Consider the following 19,789-nt stretch of genomic DNA (forward strand, 5'->3'; position numbering starts at 1 on the left):
CTATATCATTTTTAATAACTTTTCTGGTTTTTGGTAAATATATAAAATAAATTTTTGAAAGCTAACATCTCTGTATAAAATTAGATTTAAATGTATTATTGAATATTTGTAACGTAAATCTAATAAGTATGATTTTCGAACCGATTCACAGTTTTTCGTTATCTATACCTAGTTAAAAACTTTTCAATTTCAGCAGCATGACCAGATTTAGTAGATTTCTACTTTTTTGGTAGATTTCGAGGTATCGGTAACAGTATCTAGTAGGTAAAAATTATTTGGTATATTTTGGTAGAATTCACGCTTTTCAACAAGTCTGGTCCTTTTTTTTCATATAGCAAACGTCTCGAAAAAATGCGGAGTATTCTTCTATTCATCGAATGGATTGTAACTATCGCTTTCTATCTACTAATTATTTGAGAGAGAAAGCTATTGGAGGAATCCCACATGTATTGAAAAAAATTGATTAGGTAGGTTTGTCTTTAATTTTTATTCTTTTCGTAATCGTTTGTGCCATGAGCCAGTGATGTAAAAGTTACCGATTTATCGGCGGAACTCCCGATTTAATTTGTGATTAAATACTGATAAAATGATTTTAGGGTGTAATTTCACTATTTACTTCATTTTAGCATATTATGAAACTTAAATTATACGAGTTTTGTGGTTGCAACACTGTTTGTATCTAAATTAAACTGTATGTAAATGGTATTGGTCGGAGACATTTTATACTGGTCTCTTATTAAACAAGCAAATCTAAGCTGTATTTCATAAGTACTAACGATTAAATATTATTGTCTCTGGAATGTAGGGGCTTCCCACAGTTATTAATTCAGAGTGAAAAACAAAATTTCAATAAAAAGTAGAATAGATTAAAAATGCTAAGAAATATGGCTTTCAAATCAAATTAATGGACTCAGCTTAATGACAATGTTACTCAACATAAAGAAGATTAACCATGACTCGATCACAATTTAAAAATATCTGTATTTCTGTAGATTTTAATTTTAAATAATAAACATTGATTTATCTAATTTATGGTGTTTTCTTTGTTCATCTTATTGTTTTATCGTTTTAATCAAGATAACAACTATGCTTCTTCGTTGTAACACAACAGCGAAGAAATGTATAGATTTTTAGTATTTTCTCGTTCTCTTTTGGTAGAATTTAGTAGTTTTTAACCTCCACTAGCAGTAGATTCGTTAAATGAAGTCTGGTCACACTGAATTTCAGTCATTAAAAAATGGGGGTGCTGTCAAGTAATTTAAAACCCAGTTTTTTGGGTTTATTAAAAATTTTAAACAACATGAACTGGTTTATTGTGTTTTTTAGTTTGATTAATATATCAGTTTGTATTTACGAAGATCAGATTGGAAAATTCGACTGGTAATTTACGTTTAAGGTTATGCCAGTTGTAAGTCTTCACAGGGTCGGAGTTCAATGAATAATTGAAGAATATTGTTTTCAGGCGTCAAACTTATGTGGGAAGAATAAAATTTGCACAGTTTGACACCTTTTCTACGGCGAAAAAGATAATTGTCGCCACAGAGGAGAATGTTCTGGCTGCCCTAAATTTGAAGACGGGTACACTCAATTTAATTGATAATTTCCTGTTAAATACAGTAAATAACATCGTTTCCAAATAAGTAACACTTCTGTATACAAACATAAACATAAAAATTACAAAGCAAATAATTATAAACTTCTATTTTTTCGTTTTTACTCCTAATTAGTTCAGTACTTGACTGCTATGCTTTATGGCCTTTGTTTACGTGTATATAATTATTCAAATAGATGTTACTAGAATCTTCATCAATATTTATGTAATAAAAAATATATCATTAATAAAGATTCTATATAACTACTTTCATGTGTGTAGGTCAAGTAGTTTGGCGTCATGTATTTGAATCTGCATCATCTGGTAATATCCAACTCCTTCATGTCGGGGAGAAGGTTACAACAGTCACCGGATCAAACCCTTACCTTGTCAGGGGATGGGATTCTAATACAGGTAAGAATATCTTTGAAATATTTTATTACATAATATTTAGAGCAATTTAATTTATTTATATTAAATTATTAGTAACTCTTACATTGTTTTATCTTAGCAATTAATAATCTGCTCGAAAAATGAATAATCAATAAAATTATATAAAATTTAATAAATGAATTTTTTGATTAAGATCATAGAGATAAATTTTTCTGGCATTCTCAAAATTTGTAACATGATTTTGACACATTGTGTATGATACTTTTTTATCATATATCACTTGAGTAAATAATAGATACAAGCTTATGTTAATGTATATTATACAGTTTATATTTTATTTTAATGCTTAAGAAAGTAAATGTTTAATACTTAATAAATACATAATTCTTACAGGAGTTCTCATATGGGAGTGGTCATTAACAGTTCAAAATGATTTAGTCGAGTATTCCCAGTGGTGGGTTCAGAACAACATGCTGGTTCATGTTCTGCCAGTATTTGGTTCTCATGTAGAAGTGACCATGTATAACCTGGTGACGGGGACCAACCGTGGCGCCACATCTAAGCTATCTGCTGTCTGGACTAATGAGAAGTAATATTTTTATTTTTACTTAGAATATGTATGTGTTTATATTCTTTTTTTACTTATTTATGTTCATATACCACCTGCCCATCTAAAAAGCAGCATTCTTCTCATTATCAGGTTGTCTTGAAGAGATTGTTTTTTAGCAATAAGATCACCTGGTTGAACAATTTGTGACTATAATTGCTTGTAATGCAAATTTTGTTCTTTATTTAAATGTGCGATAAAGTATATTATTGTTATTATATGTCAAAAAAGTAGTAAAATGTGTGTTTATTAAATTTCATTAACTATAATGTGAAATCTCTTGTGTGTGACACAGAGGTATGTCACTGCAGAGCATAATTATAGAAAAAAGTATGAGTAAGGATAATCCACACTTGCGCCTCTGCCACCTCTTGCACTGTGGCTCTGTAACTTCTGTGAATATCCTTATGTAAAACATTTTTTTTTTCAACATTACAAACTAATATATATATATATATATATATATATACATACATATATACAATTTTGTGTGCATATTGGGTAGGTCTGGGAATATTCATCCCCCTAAATGTAAGTCCAACCCTAATTTTTTTTAAATTATTTATTTTTTATTTTATTATTATTTCACGTTGAAAAATACATACAACCCTAAATTTTCACCTTTCTACCACCAACCCCTATTTTTAAATAGCGTTTAGCGGCAAGATAACGTTTGCCGAGTCAGCTAGTCTAATATATGAAATTCTCGTGTCACGGTGTTTGTAGTTTAACTCCTCGGAAATGGCTTGACCGATTCTCATAAAATTTTATGTGCATTGCATTGTGCAATTAGGTAGGTCTGAGAATCGAACAACATCTATTTTTAATACCTCTAAGTTATATGGGGGGGGATAAGGGGTTTAATAACATACATGGCAAAACAATGTTTGCGGGGTCAGCTAGTATATATATATTATTGTCCAGATTGACTAAGTTATATTTCTCATGATATGTCATTTGAATTGATTAAACACAAGTAGCACTGTATTTCCGCCAACCCACATTGGAGCAGTGTGGTGGATTAAGCTCTGATCCTTCTCCTACATGGGGAAAGACGCCTATTCCCAGAAGTGGGATATTACAGGTTGAAGCGAAATAGCACTAAAATTAAGCTATTTTTATATATATATCAAAATAATGCTATCTATAGACTTGTAATTGTTTTTCATTACAGATGTGTATTCGCAGCACCATACTACACATGTATATCAGGTCCAACTGAAAGCCAACTCCTTTTATCAGTAGATGTCACATCAAACGCTGTACAGATCCTAAACAAACCTTTAACTGACTTTGTCAAAAATAATCAAATTGCTAATGAGTTAAGAGCTCTGGATGGTAACAATGTACTACCAGGTTTTATTATAGGCAATGATAAAGTAGTGTTTATAAAGGATAATCATTTCGAATTGTCGAAAGTACATTTGAGTGATAAGTCAGCAAGTGCTACGATTGTTGACGGTGCTAATGGACATATTTTAGTACAGACTTGGACGGATGAAGTAAAGGTACTTCTTCTTCTTTTATTTTTGACATACGATCGCCATTAGCGACATTCTGCCAGTGTCAAGTATAGAGAAGTAGAGGTAATTAATGAAAATTCAGTCATTTGAAAGGATGTTAACATGACATATTGATATATTTGAACCAAAAAGAAACTATCACTCAACATATTTTTTCAGGATGTCATTATTTATATCAAGTAGGCTGAAATGTTGCACTCTCTGCTCTAGTACAGTGAATATTGCAACACGATTCATTGCTTCTGTTTTATTTTTCTATGTTACTACATTGAGGAAAAGAATTTTTAATCAATAAATTGGAACACACACCCCATTTTAGTATAAGGATAGGGTACAACTTAAAAAATCATGCTACAAAGAGTCCTAGATATAAAAAAAAATGTTTGTATAAAAGTTTTAAAATTTTATAATGACCAACAATTTTATTTTTTACAGGGTTTGGCATTATCAGCGCACAGTATAACCACTGGTAAAGAGATACAAGACATATACTGCTCTGAAACAGTAAACATTCCTGAGCCTAAGCTACTAGCTGTTATGTGTACTCACTCGAGGGAACAATCAGCCTGTCGGATACTGACCAATGCAGCGGATGATGCTCTACATCTCATGCAGCAAGGAGGTAAAATATTTTTAAAATAAAACTTCTTTAGGCACACTTGACTCGTGGAGTAAGCTGATGAGTGCATGATGAGAGCGTTACGAAAAGTGTGATCGGATGAGGTGAACGGAAGTAGAGAGAGAGATATAGGTTAGTGAAGATAGAAAGAGAGAGAGTTATGTTTTGTATATTACTGTGGGGGCAAGAGAGAGGTGCGACATGCACACATTTTCTTTCTCTCTTTCTGTGAGAAGTTTTACTTCAGTCATGAGGTCTAAAGCGCACACGTTTTTTATATAAATTAAAATTGCATTTTACGTTGTCAGCGCCATCTATGTTGTTAGCACGAAAATAAGAGCTAATGTTAATAATACCCTGCATCTCATTTGGTTACAATTAACCTTTACTCTGAATGAGAGGAAAAATTGTTTAAATGTTAGTAATACTACCGGCCAGTATTTATGCAAACTAAAATGTTAGCAACTCCTGCACAATGGTCATCTCCACTCTTTCGCCTAGCGTTCATTCCTTCTACTGATATGTACATTAAACATAGCCATTAAACCTTAGGAACAGACCCTAGTGTACTAAACATACACGTACATATGTCAAAGAGAGTTATTCTAACCATAGTCAAACATCATGTGGGCGAATAGTGGGATAATCGAGCAAGGAAACTGTATTATAAATCATAATCTTTACTTTAATGGTTTATATAAATTGGAGACCGCGTCATAGCAACTGCAGTGTGCGACGTCCTCCGGGAGGAATTGGGAGATTTATGCTCGGCAATCGACCGCAATAGGCTGAATTGACTGACTGACTGACTGACTGACTGACTGACTGACTGACTGACTGACTGACTGACTGACTGACTGACTGACTGACTGACTGACTGACTGACTGACTGACTGACTGACTGACTGACTGACTGACTGACTGACTGACTGACTGACTGACTGACTGACTGACTGACTGACTGACTGACTGACTGACTGACTGACTGACTGACTGACTGACTGACTGACTGACTGACTGACTGACTGACTGACTGACTGACTGACTGACTGACTGACTGACTGACTGACTGACTGACTGACTGACTGACTGACTGACTGACTGACTTAGATACCAGTATAGCCATCCCTAGCCATAGAATGATTAAGCAATGCAAGCAATGCGCAGGCCGGGCGCTGTGGGTGCGCGAGGAGGCGCTGGCACGCGCGCGCGCCGTGCGCTTCGTGGAGCTGCCCGTGTCCGAGCACGACGCCGCGCTCGAGAGCGAGTTCGGCTCGCACGAGGGTGAGCGCCGCACCTATACACTCTCTACTGCCGTTATATCCTAATCTGTATTTTTAACAACCCGTTTTGACTAGCCCGTTGGCGCAGTTTGTAGTGACCCTGCTTTCTGCTCCGAGGGTTGTGGGTTCGATTCCCACCCCGAGTCTGGGTGTAATATAAATATTTATTTATATATTTATATATGTATTATTTATAAGTATGTTTATCGAAAGAAAAATATGTAGCTATATACCAGTCGGCTGTAACCTATAACACAAGCATTAAGTTCCTTCCTTTAGGAACAGACGACCGTGTGTGTATTGTGTAAATATATTATATTATATTATATATTAACAACCGCTCTCCTTGTGGGTTTCCTCGCTGTGCCGAAATATATCCGCAGTGGAGTAGTGTGATGGATTAGACTCCAATCCTTCTACATAAAGAAAGGTACCTATTTATTAGACCAATGGTGGGATTTTATACTGTGAATCATGACTTAGTATCTTGCACTTAAATACCATATTCCATAAATAGATTGACTTCCTTTTTTTTAAATTTAAATTTGATTTTTTCGAAGATCTATTACAGTTAATTTTTTAAATATCTATATATTTATGTATGTTATTTTTTAAAATGTGAATCACTAAATGATAAATTCTCTCGTTTCTAGCTGCCAAGGTTTATAGTAAGTACAGTATAAACATTTGTGTCTTTAATGTGTGATGTTAAGAAAAAAGCCAGCAAAACGGTTATCTCACTAAACATTTCGTCTTGCAGTTCAGTTAATTTAATGAAAAATTTTCTGATATGCTTCATTTGTTTTTTTCTAAAAAGAGCTTTTGTGTGATAAAAAATATACACAAAGATACATACAAAATTGTATATAGTTGTTACTAATTTATTTCTATTTGTCAAAATCTTTAATTGTCCTGGCGCTAACTAAAATTTTTGTCTAGTAGCCAAACGCTCACAGTTTCTTACAGTGTAAGAGATTAATATTAACGAATCAAAAATTACGTCTTTACAATAAACATTTGCATGTATGTTTTGACAGCAACTGACCAATTTCCTAGTAACGTTTAAGTAGCAAATATTAATTTTACTGTAAATATGTTAGTAACATTTTTGTATAGGTTAACATTTTTATCAGGTTCAGTATGGTCGGCGTTTTCCCGTCGTCTGATCACACAGTATCAGCAATTGCAGAATTTAATCAAAAGTTTCCGAGGAGAAAGTGCTGAACAGAACTCATCGTCATCCCTAGTTAGGGATTACTTCAACTTGCACAGGATTATTGTTATCGTGACCGAATGCGGAAAGGTGAGAACTGATTTACTAAATTATATATTAATTGTTTAATGGATTAACATGGTTTTGTATATTTTTTTTTCTTTCTTCAAAATTGAATCTTTACTTCTTTTAAATTGACATTGAATTGATGATGTGTTTACGTAATTTTGTCAAGTCTTAATAGAATAAATATATTTTTTATTAAATAATTAAAAAAAAAAAAAAAAAAAAACTGAAAAACAATTTTTTTTTTTAATTTTTTTTTTTTTTTTTATATTATATTTGTTATACTAAGGGCCTATTTCACTAATTGTGGATGTGTAACAGTATTGGGCAATTAAATTTTTTTCATTCTTTTACTATCAAATTCTATTATATTTATGAGATAATTCTGTTTGCATATATTGATCTTAAAGTTACTAATTGAGGAGAAACAGGACCTAGTGGCCTATTCTACCTCCCGCTGTCAAAGTCTATTTGTAACGTCATCCGTCAAATAGTGTTATTTTATTTTTTATTATATGTATGCTACTATAATACTATAATAATTTTTTTTGCTAAACATTGCAGTTATAGGCATTGCAGTGACTCACTCATACATCTTTGGTAATAAGTACATATAAAGGGAAAAAATAAAGTTAGATTAGAGGGAAAAAAAAACAAGTGGTGAAACAGGCCCGAAAAGCATAACTAAGCATTACTTACCAATTCGATATATCTTCTATAATATGATGTGTAGGTAATGCTATAACCGTGTGCCGTCAGATATTCGGCATGGACAACCTGTCCGGGGCGCTGGTGTGGGCGCGGCACGAGGCGCGGCTGGAGGGCGGCGCGGCGCAGCTGCTGGCGCGGCGCTCGGCGCGCACGCCGCCGCACCGCGCGCTGCTCAGCGTCGTCGGCCGCCAGCGGGTGAGCACGCACTCGCTCGCTCTAACAGAGTCAGTGGCGCTGGTGTGGGCGCGGCGCAGCTGCTGGCGCGGCGCTCGGCGCGCACGCCGCCGCACCGCGCGCTGCTCAGCGTCGTCGGCCGCCAGCGGGTGAGCACGCACTCGCTCGCTCTAACAGAGTCAGTGGCGCTGGTGTGGGCGCGGCGCAGCTGCTGGCGCGGCGCTCGGCGCGCACGCCGCCGCACCGCGCGCTGCTCAGCGTCGTCGGCCGCCAGCGGGTGAGCACGCACTCGCTCGCTCTAACAGAGTCAGTGGCGCTGGTGTGGGCGCGGCGCAGCTGCTGGCGCGGCGCTCGGCGCGCACGCCGCCGCACCGCGCGCTGCTCAGCGTCGTCGGCCGCCAGCGGGTGAGCACGCACTCGCTCGCTCTAACAGAGTCAGTGGCGCTGGTGTGGGCGCGGCGCAGCTGCTGGCGCGGCGCTCGGCGCGCACGCCGCCGCACCGCGCGCTGCTCAGCGTCGTCGGCCGCCAGCGGGTGAGCACGCACTCGCTCGCTCTAACAGAGTCAGTGGCGCTGGTGTGGGCGCGGCGCAGCTGCTGGCGCGGCGCTCGGCGCGCACGCCGCCGCACCGCGCGCTGCTCAGCGTCGTCGGCCGCCAGCGGGTGAGCACGCACTCGCTCGCTCTAACAGAGTCAGTGGCGCTGGTGTGGGCGCGGCGCAGCTGCTGGCGCGGCGCTCGGCGCGCACGCCGCCGCACCGCGCGCTGCTCAGCGTCGTCGGCCGCCAGCGGGTGAGCACGCACTCGCTCGCTCTAACAGAGTCAGTGGCGCTGGTGTGGGCGCGGCGCAGCTGCTGGCGCGGCGCTCGGCGCGCACGCCGCCGCACCGCGCGCTGCTCAGCGTCGTCGGCCGCCAGCGGGTGAGCACGCACTCGCTCGCTCTAACAGAGTCAGTGGCGCTGGTGTGGGCGCGGCGCAGCTGCTGGCGCGGCGCTCGGCGCGCACGCCGCCGCACCGCGCGCTGCTCAGCGTCGTCGGCCGCCAGCGGGTGAGCACGCACTCGCTCGCTCTAACAGAGTCAGTGGCGCTGGTGTGGGCGCGGCACGAGGCGCGGCTGGAGGGCGGCGCGGCGCAGCTGCTGGCTTTGAAATTCACAGGCCAAAGACGGGCAGCAGGGTCTTCGGTGCGACAAAGCCAGCCCTGCGGTCACCAACCCGCCTGCCCGGTGTGGTGACTATGGGCAAAACACATGAGTTCACGTTATTTTTGGCGTAAACTTATGAAGGCCTATGTCTAGCACTGGACTGTATAGGCTGTAATGATAATGATGAAATACAGCGACCCGCCCTGGTTTCGCACGGGTGCAATGCTGATACTAAATATACTACAGATTGTCTTTATTTGTAGTGTGAAGCTAGCTTATAGTATGGTTATAAACATAATAACAACGTTCAAATATGCGTCGTTAGATTACACGCTGTTACAGAATGCGTTGAAGAAATAAAGGTTCACTGCTCGTTCCCCGTAGGTGATAGCGTGATAATTTGTAGCCTATATGTTGACCCGACTTCTTAATAATATTCGTGCCAAATTTGAAGTAAATCTAAGCAGTACTTTTTGATTTTATCCTGGACATACATATAGACAAAAATTCTAAAAACTATATTTTTGGCTTCGGTATCGATGTTAGGTCACACCCCAAGTATTCTTTTAAAAAAATATTCAATGTACAGTTTTAACTTTCCTACCATTTTATTATATGTATAGATAAAATATACTAAGTAGATCATAAAAAATAAATTCGTCCCACTAATATTGATACAATGTAAATTTTCCTCAGGGAACAGGTTTCGGCTACATCATAAGCCTTAACCCAATTACAGGGGACTTGGTCGACGAGGGCCGCCTCGTGTTGGACAAGCGGCTACTGCAGTGCATGTTGCTACACACCGCAGACGCAGAGAAGCTCCATGCGCTCATCTTACTGGACGAGGAAGAAAATGTTCTTGTGAGTTAATTTTTTTTTAAGGTTATTGTCAATACATAACACGGTCATCGCTTCCTGTGAAAGTAATATTATTTGACTGTGTGCTTCTGTAAGGTTGGGCTATTTTCCTGTCAGGCTGTTCTAAATTTTTAAGCAGAATATTTCGAGCTATGAGCAACATCTGTGAAAAGATAGAAATGTGTCGTAAAGTGGACTTGCCTCATTTGAAAATTACCACCTAACATATCATTAATATTGCCATTTATAAGTGCCATATCAGGAGGTAATTTCAAAGTTAAAAAAGTTAAAGTTATGTTCCACTGTAAGGTGCTGCCACACACAGCGGCTTCGCTAGTGCAGGACGTGTACATGTTCGTAGCTGATAGGGAGACAGCCAAGTTCCAGGGATATGCCATCAAATACGACGGACAAGTAAGTGATGATGCCTTTTATTATTATATCTGTGAGGAGCATAAAAATAAATAGGTGTTGTTTCTTTAATGTTGTCAAAAGTATGCCTACGTTGGAGCGGAGTTGAGCTTCATGGACATTTTTGATCACTTCTCAACTCATGTAATTGATAGTGGAGGTCATATTACTTTTGTTTTAAATGACGTCCCATAGAAGTTGCGACGAGGCTCAAGTGCATTAGCAATTTGCGAGTGTTGTGTATACTATATTAGTATCATGCTCCGTGTGTGTGCCCCCGACAGCGAGCGGTGGCGCTGCGCACGTGGGCGATGGCGGCCGGAGGCGCGGGCGGCGCGCGGGTGGTGGCGCTGGCGACGGCGGCGCCCGAGCACGTGCGCTCGCCGGGCCGCGCGCTGCTCGACCGCTCCGTGCTCTACAAGCACTCCAACCCCAACCTCGCGCTCGTGCTCCTCGAGCGCACCGACCCCGCGCACCGCGGTCAGTCTCTGCCTGTCTCTCTCTGTACTGACACGGTACACACGGTACACACGGCGCCCGAGCACGTGCGCTCGCCGGGCCGCGCGCTGCTCGACCGCTCCGTGCTCTACAAGCACTCCAACCCCAACCTCGCGCTCGTGCTCCTCGAGCGCACCGACCCCGCGCACCGCGGTCAGTCTCTGCCTGTCTCTCTCTGTACTGACACGGTACACACGGTACACACGGCGCCCGAGCACGTGCGCTCGCCGGGCCGCGCGCTGCTCGACCGCTCCGTGCTCTACAAGCACTCCAACCCCAACCTCGCGCTCGTGCTCCTCGAGCGCACCGACCCCGCGCACCGCGGTCAGTCTCTGCCTGTCTCTCTCTGTACTGACACGGTACACACGGTACACACGGCGCCCGAGCACGTGCGCTCGCCGGGCCGCGCGCTGCTCGACCGCTCCGTGCTCTACAAGCACTCCAACCCCAACCTCGCGCTCGTGCTCCTCGAGCGCACCGACCCCGCGCACCGCGGTCAGTCTCTGCCTGTCTCTCTCTGTACTGACACGGTACACACGGTACACACGGCGCCCGAGCACGTGCGCTCGCCGGGCCGCGCGCTGCTCGACCGCTCCGTGCTCTACAAGCACTCCAACCCCAACCTCGCGCTCGTGCTCCTCGAGCGCACCGACCCCGCGCACCGCGGTCAGTCTCTGCCTGTCTCTCTCTGTACTGACACGGTACACACGGTACACACGGCGCCCGAGCACGTGCGCTCGCCGGGCCGCGCGCTGCTCGACCGCTCCGTGCTCTACAAGCACTCCAACCCCAACCTCGCGCTCGTGCTCCTCGAGCGCACCGACCCCGCGCACCGCGGTCAGTCTCTGCCTGTCTCTCTCTGTACTGACACGGTACACACGGTACACACGGCGCCCGAGCACGTGCGCTCGCCGGGCCGCGCGCTGCTCGACCGCTCCGTGCTCTACAAGCACTCCAACCCCAACCTCGCGCTCGTGCTCCTCGAGCGCACCGACCCCGCGCACCGCGGTCAGTCTCTCTGCCTGTCTCTCTCTGTACTGACACGGTACACACGGTACACATGGCGCCCGAGCACGTGCGCTCGCCGGGCCGCGCGCTGCTCGACCGCTCCGTGCTCTACAAGCACTCCAACCCCAACCTCGCGCTCGTGCTCCTCGAGCGCACCGACCCCGCGCACCGCGGTCAGTCTCTCTGCCTGTCTCTCTCTGTACTGACACGGTACACACGGTACACATGGCGCCCGAGCACGTGCGCTCGCCGGGCCGCGCGCTGCTCGACCGCTCCGTGCTCTACAAGCACTCCAACCCCAACCTCGCGCTCGTGCTCCTCGAGCGCACCGACCCCGCGCACCGCGGTCAGTCTCTGCCTGTCTCTCTCTGTACTGACACGGTACACACGGTACACACGGCGCCCGAGCACGTGCGCTCGCCGGGCCGCGCGCTGCTCGACCGCTCCGTGCTCTACAAGCACTCCAACCCCAACCTCGCGCTCGTGCTCCTCGAGCGCACCGACCCCGCGCACCGCGGTCAGTCTCTCTGCCTGTCTCTCTCTGTACTGACACGGTACACACGGTACACATGGCGCCCGAGCACGTGCGCTCGCCGGGCCGCGCGCTGCTCGACCGCTCCGTGCTCTACAAGCACTCCAACCCCAACCTCGCGCTCGTGCTCCTCGAGCGCACCGACCCCGCGCACCGCGGTCAGTCTCTGCCTGTCTCTCTCTGTACTGACACGGTACACACGGTACACACGGCGCCCGAGCACGTGCGCTCGCCGGGCCGCGCGCTGCTCGACCGCTCCGTGCTCTACAAGCACTCCAACCCCAACCTCGCGCTCGTGCTCCTCGAGCGCACCGACCCCGCGCACCGCGGTCAGTCTCTGCCTGTCTCTCTCTGTACTGACACGGTACACACGGTACACACGGCGCCCGAGCACGTGCGCTCGCCGGGCCGCGCGCTGCTCGACCGCTCCGTGCTCTACAAGCACTCCAACCCCAACCTCGCGCTCGTGCTCCTCGAGCGCACCGACCCCGCGCACCGCGGTCAGTCTCTCTGCCTGTCTCTCTCTGTACTGACACGGTACACACGGTACACATGGCGCCCGAGCACGTGCGCTCGCCGGGCCGCGCGCTGCTCGACCGCTCCGTGCTCTACAAGCACTCCAACCCCAACCTCGCGCTCGTGCTCCTCGAGCGCACCGACCCCGCGCACCGCGGTCAGTCTCTCTGCCTGTCTCTCTCTGTACTGACACGGTACACACGGTACACATGGCGCCCGAGCACGTGCGCTCGCCGGGCCGCGCGCTGCTCGACCGCTCCGTGCTCTACAAGCACTCCAACCCCAACCTCGCGCTCGTGCTCCTCGAGCGCACCGACCCCGCGCACCGCGGTCAGTCTCTCTGCCTGTCTCTCTCTGTACTGACACGGTACACACGGTACATACGGCGCCCGAGCACGTGCGCTCGCCGGGCCGCGCGCTGCTCGACCGCTCCATGCTCTATTAAATAAGAAAAAAAGAATACCATCCTAATCCCAAAAAACCAAACCTCCTTATTAGAATAAGATAAACGGGCTCAGACGAGCGGAGCTTTAACAGTAGAGTCCCGCCAGGCCACCAGCTTAATTGAGCGGATTTCTAAAGTAATGTCGCGCCGTGTCCACAGAGGAGGTGTTGGTGCTGGCGCTGGACGTGGTGTCGGGCGCGGTGCAGGCAGCGGCGCAACATAAACGTGCTCGTGCTCTACCACTCGCTGCCTTTGCGGATAACTGCTTCGTCTACGCCTACCGCAACGAGAAACATCGCCGGCTGGAGCTCGGTGAGTCTACATCTACTACCAACTAGACTTGCCATTAACTATTTACTTATATCTATATTATTTGGGCTTGTGGAGGCCTATGTCCAAAAGTGGACTGCAATAGGCTGAAATGATGATATTATTTGGGATCTGCTATAAATGTTCTTTTAAGGTATGATCCTTAAGCAACCTTACAGAAGATCGCAGCAAAACTCTCAGACAGTCATGTGTTCCTGTTTTTTAGTAAGGTAGGCAGAGTGAATAGGAAGGGTCTGGGTGTCGTTTTCAACACGCTTGGGATGCGTTTATAAGCTACAGTAATCGCTTATCACCACGTTAACCGAACGCTTGGAGGTCGGCAAACAAGGGTATACATTTTTTTTTTGTTTGGCAGCAACAATGGAGCTGTACGAGGGTAAGGAGCGATGGCTGGAGCCGGGCGCGCCGTTCAGCTCGCTGCTGACAGAACAAGACCCCATCGTGGATCGCCAGGCCTTTATCCTACCCGCTGTACCCGTCGCTCTCGCCTTCACCATCACCGAGAGGTCGCTCACCGACCGGCACGTGTTGCGTGAGTGTCATACGGTCGTCAGACCTTGTACTTATAGGTCGAGGGTTGAAATCGTTCTCTGGATAAGATCTAATCTTTTGGCTTTGCTGATGATTCAAGTACTGAATTATTTTTAATGTTTTAGGCTCGGTATTGACTGCTATAGAAATATACTATAAAATTAGTTGTTATATATTCAAAAAACATTTGCACTCAAAAAATGTAAAATGATTGATGACTCAATTTTAAATATTATAGGTCGAAAACCAACTAGCTGTGTTACTATTGAGGGAACTAGTTATGAAGTAAAGTTTATTATATGTAACTGATGAAGGGTACTGCAAGAAATATGCTGCTCAAAATCTGGAGCAGCCCGACTGGGAAAGTACTTTGACTTTATATAGTTAAATAATACTGCTGTCAAGCAGTATTGCATTTCTATGGTGAGTAGGGTAACAAGGGTTTCTGGGAGGGATTGGGTCGGCAACGCGCTTGCGATGCTTCTGTTTTTGTCTATAAGCTACGGCGATCCCTTACCATCACGTGAGCCGCGCTTTATGCAGCGCGCGAGCATGGCCCGCGGCGCTAACCGCATTAACGGCGCGCTAACCGCATTAACGGCGCGCTAACCGCACTAACGGCGCGCTGTCCGCACTAACGGCGCTGTCCGCACTGACGGCGCGCTAACCGCACCAACGCGCTGTCCGCAGTGGCGCTGTCGGCGGGCGGCGTGCTGCAGCTGCCGTGGGCGTGGCTGGAGGCGCGGCGCGACGACGGCCCGCCCGCGCCCGCGCCCGAGCTGCCGCTGCCGCCCGAGCGCCGCCTCAACTACAACCGCACGCTGGCGCGCGTGCGCGCGCTGGCCGCCGCGCCCGCCGGCCTCGAGTCCACCTCGCTGGTGCTCGTCACCGGCCTCGGTCGGTGACTCTCGACCGACTTATTATATTACTTGATGACTGCTCTGGCGGTTGCGGGTTCGATCCCCGCACACGACAAACGTTCAAAATATAGAGTACGCTGTACAGACACTTATCTACCCAATCAAAAAATGCCGTTTGATTTATCTAAATGTAAACAATAATGTACAAAAATTTTGTATTTGTTTTTTAAAACTATAAAAATACGTATAAAATGTACATATACACTTATAAAATACCTCAATATGTATTAAGCGTATTTTCCCCTTGAATTTCTACCCATACTATCATGATTCAAATCATTTTTACCATTCAAACCAAGCTATGGAATCACCAATATAATGACTAGAATGAGCGTTTTATAACATACTTTTATCAAAATCCAGTGATAAATTAATATAAATAATATTCGATCGAGTTGATTTCAAAGATTACAAATGTTAATTAAGACTAAGTAATCGTATTGATGCACTAAAATAAAGATAAAAACGTTTAATAGCTGCATGTCAAATTCCAATGAACAAATTGAGATATGGTGCAATGACCTCTGTAACATTGTTCTGTTGTTGTTGTCATTGAGTTCAGCGTTCGTACTTTTAACTATAGCTACATATAAATGACCACTTCCTCACAACTGTTACCGAGTGTGACTCATGGCATAGGATATTAGAGCACTAATTAAAAAAATTCTACATATAATTCTGATATGGCTACCTCTGAAAATCGAAAATTATTATATTTTCTTTAGTAATCGTGTTTTTTTTTCTTATAACAAAAACAAGTTTCAACATTTTCGTACTCAAATTGATAAAAGTATTTCACCCTTGAATACGTTTGTTGGGAAATTTGTTTTAAAATGTTTAAAATTGCCGAATTTAGAGTTCTACTTTTGAAATCTAGATATAATGCAGATCACTACTTACTGTTGTTTGAATGGTAATAGAATCGCCAACACAATATCATCCTGACACTACTTAATAATTATCGTAATTGAAACTAATTAAAATTGAAATGATGGTCAATTAAGTTAAAAAATCGTCTAATGAATCTCTAAAGTTATTTAAAAACGGTATATTTACCATGTTTTTTATTTTCATTTTGTAGAATTCGATATTTCGACATTAGCTACGAATGTCCTGTTCAGAGTCTTTAAATAAGTCTGTTTTTAATTTTAGCAATAAAAATAACCATGGTTATTTATAATCTTTTTTCATCAATTCCATTTATCAATCAAAATCAAATAGGATATCGTAGTATTAAGAGAGAGTAACAGTAGCGTAGTAACCAAAGTAACACGTATTCACAATTTACAGATTTATTCTACACCCGAGTGGCGCCATCGAAAACCTTCGATCTCCTCAAAGACGATTTCGACTACTACCTAATCACGATAGTGCTCGGAGCACTGATAGCCGCCACCTACAGTACTAAGTACTTCGCATCTCGCAAAATGCTCAAGATGGCGTGGAAGTGATGACTGTAGTGTTAGCTACGAGTTTGAACTACATAGTTCAATTTGAAGTGTCAGTGCTAGTGTGTGGAGCGTCGGTCATATTGTGTGTTATGTATTGTATATGCAAGCAGTAAATTAAAAGACACACACCATATAGGAAGGGAAAGGTTTTTTATATATTATGAAGTAAATGGTTTACCAGAAAGTACTGTAATGGGGCATTCCATAATTTACGTCATACGTTAAGAACTTGGGGAGGCCTATGTCCAGCAGTGGAATGCAATAGGCTGAACTAACTGTTACAGATAACGAAGGGGGTCGACGAAGTGGTTACATTGTGTGACAAGGGGTTGGAACAGTCTCAGAACTTTGTGACATCACATTTCGAAATATAATATATCTTATTGTTAGTATCAAAACATGATATTTGTTGGCTGGGTTGTCTGGAAGACATGGCTAATTAGCCATAAGTCTGACCATTGTACTTCACTGTCTGTAACTATATTTATGCTTTTTTTGTAATATATTTGTGGTGTACAATAAATATAAATATAAAATAAAAATTAATCAATAAATAATATTTCAAGTTATTAACTGTTAACTTAAAAAATTAAAGTATATAATCTTATTTTAATATTGTTTTATAAATTTCCGTACCTTATAACATGTTTGATTATTTAATAAAAAAAAAATGTTTATTAGTCGGATAACAAAAGATCCAAAATTAAAAAAAACATCTCAATTGATATGTATTTTTGCAAAATATATGACGTCACGCTAGGTAAATCTCTCTCTGTCTCAGTAATGTGATCAGCTGTAACAAGGACGAGGGAGGGGTAAAAAATCGTGATACTTGTGTGAAGTAATTTATGGATGGCTCCAAAGTATGTTGTAACGAGTGCTAAGGAGAGATAATATTGTCTCAGGTATAGTGTCCTAAGCTAACATCAGGCCCATAGTTTTACATATTTACATTTTGTAATATAGTGGAGATTCGCTAAACATCATAATTATTGAATATAGGACGATGACATCTCATGAAAATACTAAAATATTACAACCTTATTTATAACAAAAATTATTGAGGTCAATGTACCTTAATTATATTAAATATATTGCCATTAGAGATAAAATATTTTATTTTGCAAGCAATTTGGAAAACAGGAGATCTAAAAAAAAAAAATTATCACATAGTCGAATCTCCACTGTGAACTAAATAAGTGTTATTTAAAATGATTTTACCAAATAACCTTTCTTCTACTAGTAATAAAATGTAAATAGCTATGTGAAAAAAGTCATTGTCCACGGTAGGCCTATTTTACATAAATCTCTTTCCTGACTATCAATTTACCTTTTGACTAACATTACATGCATTGCTGAAGATAATAACTTACTATAACAATAGATTCTTTTAAAAAATCTTGTTAGTTGTTAAAAATGAAAATACTGTCTCAGCTATACAGTTCAAACTCGCATATAAATATGGACTTTATAGGAAATTTGTATGAATATATAAGTATAAAATAGATTTGTGATTGTGCATAGTGGGTTGTAAGGCATCACTCCAAATTCTTTATACAGTAATTGTTACGCAGAAACAATAATTATATGGGTTTTTGACAAACTAAACCATACTATATTGTATTATGAAACTGATGTCTTTATTTATTGTTCTAAATCTAAATTTCTGACATTTTCACGGTTCTGAATAAACAAACTTGTCTAAGGAATTGTTTACAGTATCAAGCTTAGAAGTTCTCTGTAAACATAATCTAAAATCAAATATTTATTTAACTATTGACCAGGTAAAACAAAATTAACACAGATTTCACAGTTTTTTTTTTTTCATAACATTCTGTTTTTTTTTTCTTGACTGGTAAATTCACTTAGCTTGTTCATGTTTATTTTGAACTGATTAATCAAACTTTTAATTTAAACATAATTATTCCTCAACTTACACTTCTATACTTCTACTAAAATTTTCAACTACTATAAAGTAATATAACGTAATATTTATATAAAACTTATATATATCATTTAACATTAGTTAAAAATAAACATTTGTTATTTAATAATGAGTTATACTAAGTATATTTCTTATGAAATAAGTTCTTATATAGAGTATAACAGATAATAAACAGATGTAGTTAAGACGAAATATGTTTAGCTAGTGAAATTTAGAAATATTATTTATTACGAGGTGATTTATACTATATATTTATTAAAGCAAGACCATTCCATGCAAACAATGTCACATATTAAAATATATCAAACATTCTTATTTATGAGAATACATCAATGTATGCAGGTTTGCTTTATTAGTAATAATCTGTTGCTGTCATGATTTAAATTAAGAATTTATAAAAACTACACAAAAATATGGAATTTAAAGCACAGATAGTCCGTAATCAAAATCCAAATAGTAGCATTTTTATATTATAAAACGTAATCATTACATAAAATCAAGAAAAACAAGATGTATAATTGCTTTTATATTTATTGCTTCAATAAAAATTACCATAACTTTTATTTTAGTTTTAAATCAATTGATAAAGGTATAAAAAATGCTAATATTTTTATATATATATGAAGTGTTGTGAATATTTTTTTTTATTTAGTGTTACAAACATAGTTATGGGCAACTTATAAAAACAATAAAAATCGACTCAGTAATATTTTCATTAAGCTTTTTTAATCGGAAAGCAGTAAACAATCTCTTCGTCATTGTTTTATGTTTGTGACCAACAATTAGTCAGATATGAACTGGATAAAAACGGATAACGTTCGCAGTGGTGCTCGGGATCTTTGTCAAGGGTTCTGTCAGACGCTGTGCGAGTCGCAGGTCATGTAGGTATTAAGTACTTCTTTAAAAGAAAACAATCTGTAAAAATGTTAATTTACAATTTAATTAAAAATATTCAATCCATGAAGAGACGTTGAATGCAAATTACTCAAAATTCAGTCACAATTACCATTTCAGTTTTAA

At 41.9% G+C, this 19,789-nt stretch overlaps 1 protein-coding gene across 1 annotated transcript; it reads left to right on the forward strand.

Moving 5' to 3' along the window:
• Window positions 1-1,230: 1,230 nt before the first annotated feature.
• LOC123657866 (ER membrane protein complex subunit 1) lies at window positions 1,231-17,279 on the forward strand. Its single transcript, XM_045593363.1, has 17 exons — window positions 1,231-1,380; window positions 1,463-1,578; window positions 1,874-2,005; window positions 2,378-2,573; window positions 3,766-4,099; window positions 4,550-4,736; window positions 5,901-6,017; window positions 6,670-6,684; window positions 7,150-7,319; window positions 8,055-8,201; window positions 10,018-10,185; window positions 10,492-10,596; window positions 10,878-11,073; window positions 13,752-13,904; window positions 14,278-14,454; window positions 15,144-15,350; window positions 16,664-17,279. The coding sequence occupies exons 1-17, from the start codon at window positions 1,238-1,240 to the stop codon at window positions 16,822-16,824; spliced, it is 2,724 nt and encodes a 907-aa protein (XP_045449319.1). The 5' UTR covers window positions 1,231-1,237; the 3' UTR covers window positions 16,825-17,279.
• The last annotated feature ends 2,510 nt before the right edge of the window (window positions 17,280-19,789 follow it).

The sequence above is a fragment of the Melitaea cinxia genome, chromosome 11 (assembly GCF_905220565.1).
Source record: "Melitaea cinxia chromosome 11, ilMelCinx1.1, whole genome shotgun sequence".
NCBI classification, from domain to species: Eukaryota; Metazoa; Arthropoda; class Insecta; order Lepidoptera; family Nymphalidae; genus Melitaea; species Melitaea cinxia.